General features: G+C 40.7%; 1 protein-coding gene across 1 annotated transcript; it reads right to left on the reverse strand.

Moving 5' to 3' along the window:
* Positions 1-7,970: 7,970 nt before the first annotated feature.
* Positions 7,971-9,978, reverse strand: LOC102234665 (transcription factor AP-1-like). Its single transcript, XM_005795556.2, has one exon. It carries the CDS (start codon positions 9,633-9,635, stop codon positions 8,661-8,663), a length of 975 nt encoding a protein of 324 aa, XP_005795613.1. The 5' UTR covers positions 9,636-9,978; the 3' UTR covers positions 7,971-8,660.
* Positions 9,979-10,277: the final 299 nt, after the last annotated feature.

Below are 10,277 nucleotides of genomic sequence, written 5' to 3' on the forward strand. Positions count from 1 at the left end.
CCTACAAGCAACTGTCACGTGATAGCCATAGAACGTTGAGTCTTAAAGGGGACGTGTCTGTAAATCCAAACGGCGGCTGGGACAGAGCAGCTCATCCTGTAAAATATGGAAGAAAAAATAACAAAAGGATGTTGCTATATAACAAAAGCTGAGCTGGGATCCAAGTAAAAGATGTGGTAGCCTTGAGAGGATTGTGCAGAAAAGCTTATTCAAATATTTGGGAAGATTCGCAGGACATGCACTGTGTCTGGAGTCAGTGATTCAAGAACCATCACTCAGAATTATCCAGGAGTGACGGACACGTTTTGCACGCCATAAAAGATGTGTACAAATACGGAACAAAATATTTTCATATCATGAAAAAGTTGGACTTATTACAGCATCCTCTTCATTTTACTCCAGATTCCGCACAGTGTCCACAAACATGGCTGTTAGAGGAATTGTTCACTCTTTCCATTAGGTCAGGGGTCTCAAACTGCAGTCCTCGAGGGCCGCAGTCCTGCAACTTTTAGATTTGCCTCTGCTGCACCACACCTGAATAGAATAATTAGATTATTAGCGAGGTTCTGGAGAACTGATCTACTCAAGGAGGAGGTAATTTAGCCATTTCATTCCAGTGTTTTGTACCTGTGGCACATCTAAAATCTGTAGGACAGGGGCCCTTGAGGACTGGAGTTTGAGACCCCTGCCTTAGGTATAAGTGTGTCCATGTGTCTCTGTGTTGCTCTGCGATGAACACACCTGTCCAGAGTGTGTCCTGCCTATCTCTCTATGACTGCCAGGGATAGGCACCGAGAAAATTTGTCACAATAGCAAATTTTGCTGGACGATAAATTGTTCAAGAAGTTATTGCGATAAGCGATAATATTGTTGTTTTGAGACCATTTTTGAGTAACAAAATGGCAATGACATAATAATGCAAGAACACGTTCTCAAAGATGAATAAACTTTAATTTTTTTGTCAACATTTAACAGTGGAACTGGAAGACATTTCAAATATTCCAAAAAATAATAAATAAACAAGACAACAGAAATTACAAATAAAATGAATTATGAAGTCTCTGTAAACATATTTATCTTAAAAAAAAAAAAGGGGGGGCCAGTTGAGACCAAATCACCAGACTGAGGAAATTTGTCATCCAGTTTTTGGTGGAAAGAGAAAAACAATAAATTATGCAAATGCAAATTATTGAGCTCATTTTAATTTGTCCTGTGATTAATTGATTTATTGCTTATTGTGACAGGCCTACTGCCACCACGACCTTCCATGGATAAATGGCATAGACAAAGGCATGAATTAGCCCTCATCATAGCTGCATAGTTAAGTATGACAAGGCCTATCATGTTAATACCAAGTCTTGCTAGTTTAATTTTGTTTGAACATTTCATAAATATTAGTGTAGGGCTACCCAACCAGAGAGATGTGTGGTTTATTATCGTTATATAATTGTGCTTTATTAATAATAATAATAATAATAATAATAATAATAATAATAATAATAATAATAATAATAATAATGTAACTAATTTTCCAACAAGACTTTTGGTAGGTGAAAAAACAGGAACATCTCCATGTTTAGTCTTGTTTAAATAAACAAAAACAAAACAAAAAAAACCCTGACTTGGTCTTGGACATTTCCAACAAAGGGAAAATGTGCCAATGCAGCACTGTCACCATGAGTGTGTGCCTCCTTCTGATTTATATCACTGAAGTGGAACGTTGATGTGTGTGTGGGGGGTCGGGGAGGTGCAGCTTGCAAGTAACTGAAAATATCTGAAGTGACAGAAAACAAACAAAGAAAAAAAATCCCACCCTGCACCCTTTGGGTCTGTGGTGTTAGATTTTTATCATTTAGGCCTTTTATTAAGAGTCAGACAGGAAGAAACGACACGCACCGCACCGCCGATATGCGTCTTTATCATCCTGTCACAATTTGCAGCAAGCAACCACAGACAAAAACAGCTCACAAGAAATTAAGGTGCAGGAGCACAAGAAATATTTCATCATAACACCACTTCTGTGCTATGGTACCAACGAACATTAGTGCATTTTAGTAGGATTTTATGTAACAGGCCCACCAAAACGTATCGCATAGTTGTGAAATAAAGCCAAAAATGATGGTACTCACGCAGAAAGATCTGAAAAGTGTGGTGTGCTTTTGCATTCAGCAACCAGGGTCCACAGTGTGTTTAGGGTTATGTGCAGTCTTGCAGATTGCTTTTTAACACGGGGTCAGAAAGTTTAGCTTTGGTTTTATCTGACCAGAGCGCCTTCCTTCACATGTTTGGTGTGCCACTTATGGCTTGCGGAAAACTGCAACTAGGACTTACGGTTTTCTTAGAACAATGACTTCATTTTGAACACTTCCTATAAGGCAAGAGTTGTGGAGTGTAAAACTAAATGCAGGTAAGTCATGGTATTCTCACGCCTGAGCTGTCTGCTAGAAGCCTGTGCAGAAGCTACTGAAAATGAGATTAAAACACAAGTGGACTCTCTTTGCAAGTTAAGTGACTTAGTTGCAGTCCATTTTATTACAGAGCATCAGCGTGAAGGGGGTTTTCAGAGTGGGTGATTAAAAAGGTATAATTAAAAAGGTGCTCAACTTTGTGTTGATCTGGTAAGATGTGGCTTCAATGTGAAAAAACGTGAAAAGGTTCAAAAGAGATGAAAGCCTTAGCAAACTACTGTGACTTCCATAACCTTAATGTTTGATTTCTTATTTACAGGCAGATGATCTTCTGATACTGTGTGATGCAGTGGTCTCAGATTAAGATGTTGTATGTTCAGCAACACCATAAGGGTTTGCAAAAATCTTCATCAGTACACTGAAGTATTTCTCAGCCTTAGGAGTTACTTCTTACGTCTTTATTGGGGAAAACTGCAGCATTTTATTGAGCTTTTAAGGTTGTTTCTGTCTTACTGTCACGTTGAAGCACGCAGACCAACTGTCTTAGGATTCAGGGGCCGATCATAACAAAAATAATCCTGTATTCTACATTATAAATCTGCATATTAAGAAGTGTTCCAAAGGCTTCATATATGTTTAAGAAGAGTCTTATACTCAATAAAAGAATATACTGTCTGACATGCCAGTGCAAATTACAGGAAATGGGTACCAGCAAACGGCTTTAAAACTCAATGTTTGCTGTTGTAGAGGAAATTACAACCAGTGTTCACAGTGATGCAGAATTAAATAAGCAGAATGATATCTTTTAAAGGACTGATACTTCTCTGCAGGACTGGAGTTTCTAGACATCGCCACTATTGTACATTATCTGCTTTAACAGCTGGGTTTGTCTTTTCTGTCTGTGACCTGCAGCCGCATATTCACTTCATAATTTGTAGCTTGCAGTTTAACTTCCTATGTGCACAGTTTACTTATAAACCCTCACCATGTGTCCTGGTGTACCGTGCATGCAGCACATTGCAGAGGAGCATCTTCATCATTGGCCTGCTCAACTGCAAAACAAAGCCCTGCTGTTGAGTGACTTCAGAAATGCTATATTGCTATATTTCTTCGATTTACTTATGTCAGTGATTGCATTTTGTTGAAGTTTCTGTTACCTCGTCCAATGACTGCTGGAAATAGCCACCAGCCTTTTCTCGAATTGCTGTTCAAACATAAAATGTTTCAGCTCTCTAACATCTTGCTTTTTGCACATTATTAAACCTTTACTTTCATTAACCTGGAAAACACAATGAATTAAATGATGGCTTGTACTTACCATTATTGCTATGCTATTACTGCTATTACTATTTTAGCACCTTATTAAGTCCAGAGGACCCCAAAGCGCTTCGCACCACATTCAGTTTGTCACCTACTCACAGAGTTTACCCACCTATAAGTCGGAAATCTATCTAACCAACATCTAAGCAAACTGGAAGAGAGTAATTTCCTGGATTATGGTCTTCACAGGTTTTGATCGGAATATTTCTGATTTTGCAGAAAAGTTTTTTCCTTTGTTTTACACCTCGAACATAAATTGACCTTATTAGCTTCCGTCCCTGAAGTTTGATAATATTTCCGATACAATGTCGCATTTAGTCTGCCTTCCTCCAAGTTTCCGGGAATCCGGCATGGTGTGGAGCCATTTCCTTTGTTTAAAGAAGAAGAAAATCGAGAATTTCAGAAGACAAATCAGTTTTTTGTTTATTGCTTTCTTTGTAATGACTCAGAAACCTGCCTTGACTTGTTTGAATAATTACGTGCCAACGTGTCAATCGGCGTTAATCTGTGAAACAGCAAGAGCTGCAAGCTCAACAAGCTGTTGCAGACAATTTCAGGGGTTGAAGTCAAAAACCGCAAGCGGGCGAATACAATGGTTGTGTGGAAATATGTGATTCACTCCCACACTGTTACCAGAAAGACCCTCAGCTCGTGGAAATCTCCTGGTTCAGCAGCATTCTATCTTTCATCTCTCTGGTCTAGTAACCCGGCAGAGCTGTCAGGTTTCAGGGGGCTTCCCTGGAACAGTCTCCACCTTCTCCTCCTGACCTCTTACCTTGTGACACCTCACATCTCTTTTTATAAGACTATTTCGAAAATAAGGTGAATGTAACCTGAATCCTACAAGAATAAATCTGCACCTATACCTGCAGTGGCGTGGGGAAAACATGCTGCTAAATATTTGAGAAGTGTACACCCGATAATGACTAAATATTACCAAAAATGGAAAACATTTCATGAGGTTATTAAAAGTTTAGAGTCACTAATCTTTTAATACATACTATCTAAGTTACTTTTGTAGCAACATATGACTTTCTCTTCAACTTTGCTTGTTTCAGTAACAAAGAAAGCAATCGGTTAATATTATTTATTTAATATTATCAGTGAATACCTTCCTGTCAGTAAAACAGTAGACTGGCTAAAATATGTAGACTCAAAAATCTGATGAGTTTGACCTCTGCTCTGTTTGCAGGAGGATCAGCATTCGTTTTCAAACAGCACCCCCTAGAGGCAAAAGATGCTCAGTTAAAGTTGTATTTTTAATGCATTGAGTACGTGAGTGGGTAAAATCAGCGGGTCTTTGCTAACATATGTCACTTTCTGCCTCTAGAGATCTGCCTCAGCCTTTGAGCACAGAGGAATGAACCCTTCTTTCTCACATCTGTCGATATCTGCTGCGTCGTCTCTCACTGGTCACCATTAATCACATTTCCGTATAAACAATGAAGAAACCACAATGAAATTTTATTTTTGTTGACACCTGACACAATAAAAGTCAGTAATAAGTAAGTATTTGTTTCTTAAAGGGGATTTGTTAAATTTTTTTTAGAGCAAAAATCCTTGCAGTGGAGTCAAATACACTTTTTAATTAGAATTATTTTGTTTTTATTGCTAATTTTCAGCTATTATGACAATGAAACTATGAGTTGCTGTTTTACTATATGCAGTGCAAATATATTATACACTATATTTATTATTTTAACAATATTATATATTTATGAAAATACTTCTGAATTCTATTATAGCTATTTAAGTATATTGAGGTATATTCTATACATTAAAAAAATAATACTTAATTTAATAAAATGACAACACCAATGTCATTCAGTGATGCTTTATGTAACACGTGTATATATATATATATATATATATATATATATATATATATATATATATATATATATATATATATATATATATATATATATGCAACGTTTATTGGCCCACACAGAAACTTCTATTTTATTTGTCATTTCTGAATACTTTATATTTTCATATCTCTTACCAAGAGGTAAGACTCATTTACAATAACATTTTAAAAAGCACTTGACTTCTTCCTATGCGGAACATTGAACTTTGTATTTTTTTTTATCGCGGTTATAGACTTTTAATGAGTTTGCTCTTTGAAACCAAATCTCATTTTGTCTCCGGATTTATTGGACTCACCCGGTTGTGCAGCAAAGCAGCAGATTAAACAGTCGATCCACTTCCCGTAAGAAACGCCCCCCTGCGCTGTGACGCAGTCTTCCGAGCTCGCCCTCTCCTTATATGGCGGGGAAGGATGCCGTGTTCCGGGATGATGTCACGCTGATGCAAGTTTGAGAAACCAAATCGCATTGGGTATTGAAATACAAATAAGTCTTGGTGAAACATATTTAACTTTTGTAATTTCGTAGGTTAGATAGAACTGGAGTAATTTTAAAAATTTCATAGACTTATAAACTATAAAACTTGGATATAATTTAATGGTGTAGAAAGCAAGTTAACAAGCCTATGTGACAAATATAATTTGGGAGGTTGAACTAGAAAAGAAGTATGTGTAATATGTTCATGAATAATTGTATTTATCATTTGTGTTATTGTACTTACATATATATGGGTAAGTACATATATATATGTACAATAACATGTTATTGTTTAATGGCTGGTAGTTTTTCATTTATCTAACTAAAAGCAAAATTGTTTCCCAAACATTATTGACTTGTGAAAAGTACTTCAGGTTCTATTACAGCCAAACTGAAACTTTCTCTCTGTGCATTCCCAAAGAAACATCGTTCTCACGCTGAAACACGGTAGTGGCTGCATCAAATGGTTACTTTTCTTTAGTTGAGAGTTGGATCGGTTGTGTTGGTGGGGAAATTATGAACAGCCTCTTGTCTGCTTGGATCAAAATCTTCAGATCTATCCATAACGCTGAAGAGGGATTTCATTTTTCAGCATCACAGTGACTTACACATTTATTCAAATAAAAAAGAGTTTCACCTGAAGAGACTGAGTTTTGGACCCGCCCAGCCAGAGTTCAGAGGTCATCTCAATCTGAGTGACAGGCCTGTAACCAAAAGAAATCCTAACAACCTGACGAATTTTGCATAACAGTGTGCAGATATTGCAAAATCAAGATGTGACATTCTCAGACTGCATGAAGAAGATTGAGCAATTGAATGAAAATAACAGAGCTTTATTATGATCTCAATGTTTCAAAACCTGTCTTTTTATTAAGGGCGTGTCGACTCTTTGAGATTAACTAATTAAGATGATAATCTATTTTTAATTAAAGCAAAACAATCAAGGAACCACTACAGGCAATAACAATCCACCGCAAGGAGCGAGAAATCTCGGTTACAGTTTCTGTCGCCCTCTAGTGGCGAACTGGATTTATGTGAACCAGGGGGGCCTGTTGTTTTAAAGTATAAAAACATTACATAACTCTTGAGCGCTATACTTCTGCTGTCCTGTCAAAAACACCTGTTTACTGAACAGGCAAGAGTATTGTGTTCCCTAATTTAAGCGGTCTGGACGATGTTTATCTAACCGAGTCTGACAATCTGACGTCCAAAACAACTAACAGACGGGCTTATTTATACATGTTCTATTACTATGAAATATTTCGTAATAGAGGAATAGGCATCAAAGTAATTAAACTTTTGTTGTGTTTGTGCATGTAATGCTATTTTTCAAATATCTGATCATATGACCCTGAGACAGGGCAGCACATTTACAAAGTTACGGGTGACTTCAATTAATTCTGTTGCGCAAAAGCTGACACTCTGGAGTTGTTCTTGAAATATTGACTTTGTTGACTTCCGAAAAAGTGAAGTTGGATCCTCGAAAGTAGCAGCGACACTGAAAAACAAAACTTCAGTGTATGTCAATTTGGTTGAGATGTTAAAGTGATTTTAGCCTAGTATCACCAAAGAGTTGGCATAAAACTATTGCTTATAGGGTTTGAGATAATTTAGGGATTCAAAAAAATAAACAACTTCTGTGCTTAGTCACAGAGTGGAGATCAACCCCGGCCCATCTGTAGTGTAGGCTTTCATCAGTAAGTGAGCCTGGCCTGTCAGCTGTAACCCAATCGCTGGGCTTGGATCAATACCAGCACTAATGGAATTTACCTTGATGTTCTCAGAACTAGCAGTTCTTGCAACATGTTGCAACATGTTTTATTGTTTCTGAGTTCCTGACATGGCACACCCACTGTTTTTTTTTTCCTGTCACAAGAACACAGAGAGACACTGTTGCTTCATTCCATCTGGTTTATTTTTTTCTCCTTAAATATCGATTAGTTTCTGAAGTGCTCAGAAGACAAGCAATAAAAAAAACAAAAACAAACATTATACAGTTTCCTTATTACAAATAGTAAACATAAGTACTCCAAGTTGATCTTATATACATATAGCAATGAGTGAAACCCCATTAAACGACTTTTAGAAAAACAAAACAACAAGAAATTCTTGAAGCTTTATCTAACTTAATTTCTTACAATTAAGAAAATGGTGTTTTGAACTGTAACTCAGAGGTCGGCAGCATTTGTTACAACTTTATTTAGCGTTGACAACACGCCCAAAAATATGGCTACAGCAAGAAAAGTCTCTCAAGTCCTAATACTGAACCTCTCCTTGTGGAAATGGCAAAGTCCATGCAGAGCTGTGGATAAATCAAGAAAACTTTCAGTTCACTTTAGTTCAGTTGGTGCATGTCCTCTCTGGTTCATGGCTGCTGTCACTGTCCCGAGCCCCATCTCCAGGACTGCCACAAGGGGAGTGAGCGGCAGTTCATCGCCCCCCACCCACCCCCTCCCAAGTGATCCTGTCAGTGTCGCCTCCGTATCCTCCCAAATCCCATTGGGATGTTTTTTTGGGGGGAGACACGCCATCACAGGAAGCGTCCGTCTCTTTCAAACTACAGTCTCTCCTGTCTGCTGGGGTCGCCTCAGAAGGTCTGGAGCTGCTGCGTCAACATGAGCTGGCAGCCGCTGTTGACGTGGTTCATCACCTTCTGCTTCAGCTGGGCCACCTGCTCCCGCAGCATGTTGGCGGTGGACGCCAGCTCGGAGTTTTGGGACTTCAGGGTCTTCACCTTATCCTCCAGCCGGGAGATCCGCTCCAGCTTCCTCTTCCGGCACTTGGAGGCTGCGATGCGGTTCCTCATGCGCTTCCTCTCCGCCTTGATGCGCTCCTGGTTCTCCATGTCGATCGGGGAGAGGGGAGGGGTCTCCCCCGGCATCTCGGGCACCGTCTGCGGCTCCTCCTTGAGCGCCGTGAGCCGCGGCAGCTGAGCCGGGGACGGCTGGCCGTAGATGGGGAGCTGAGGAGGGGGCGCGGGGAAGGACACGGCCGGCGCTGAGGTGGTGTAGCTCGGCGCCGAGACGGTGCTGATCGCCGGGTTGAACGTGTTCAAGTCCTCGTAGACCGGAGAGTCGGAGCGCATGGCCGGGGTGTTGTTATAAACAGTGGCACCGGCGACGGATGAGACGGGCGGCAGCGCCGTGTTGACGCTGGCCTGCGGAGCGGAGGCATTGGTCGTGGCCGGCATATGCTGGTGGTGGAGCTCGGCCAGGGCTCGGACGAACCCCTCCGCGAAGCCCTCCTGCTCGTCGGTGACGTTCTTGGGGCACAAGAACTGGGTCGGGGTCGGGGTGGTGGTGATGAGCCCGTTGCTGGACTGGATGATGAGCCGCTCCAGCTCCGGGGAGGCCAGCTTCAGCAGCCCCACGTCCGGAGAGGTCAGCAGGTCGCCGGCTTTGGCGCGCAGGTGAGGCTTCAGAGAGCACGTCGGGTCGGACAGGTTCAGCGTCATGCTGTGCTTCAGCGCTTTGGGGTTGCCGTATCCGTAGCCCGCGTTGTCGTTCTGGGAGAAAGCGTTGAGTGAGTCGTCGTAGAAAGTAGTTTCCATCTTGGTATACATAGAAGAAGTTTTAAAAAGAGACGCAGCTAGAGAGTTTTCTTTTTTTTTTTTTTTTTAGAAAAACCCTAACAAACAAACTTCTCGTCCCTCTTCCTTCCGAAAAGTCCTCTCAGTGAGTAAAAAGTCTCCAAACTCAGAGCGACACAGGAATCAGAACTTACTTCTTCCCCTCACTCGTTGGTCTGTAACTGTTCACTAAGCTCTTCCCACAGTATCCACAGCTGTACTGAGTCTAAGAGTGAAAGGCGCCTCGCAGCTGCTGAGCTGCTCCTTCTTGCCTGGCTGTGTATACACTGTAAGCCAGGCAGCGTGGAGGTAAAGCTTATTTGCTGCCGCGGCCTCTCTAAAAATAACCATGAAGTCATAACCGGGCTCTCCTATTGGCTGGAGGGCGTGTCCAGGGGCGGAGTCAAACCCGCCCGATAAGGTGTGTTGCCTAGACAACCACCCAGAAGATTCTGAGTCTCGCGGTGGATTGTGGGATGAGGTAATGCGTTAAAGCAGAGCGTGAGCGCGGTGCATTGTGGGATGACGTGTTGTTTTTGAATATTTGGTTACCCGCTTTTTTGCAGTCAGTGGCGGGACTGGAGGAGTTTATACAGCTTAATGTCCTCTATCTGTCACTAAGTAAATGTGTTTAAT

Source organism: Xiphophorus maculatus, chromosome 9 (assembly GCF_002775205.1).
Source record: "Xiphophorus maculatus strain JP 163 A chromosome 9, X_maculatus-5.0-male, whole genome shotgun sequence".
NCBI classification, from domain to species: Eukaryota; Metazoa; Chordata; class Actinopteri; order Cyprinodontiformes; family Poeciliidae; genus Xiphophorus; species Xiphophorus maculatus.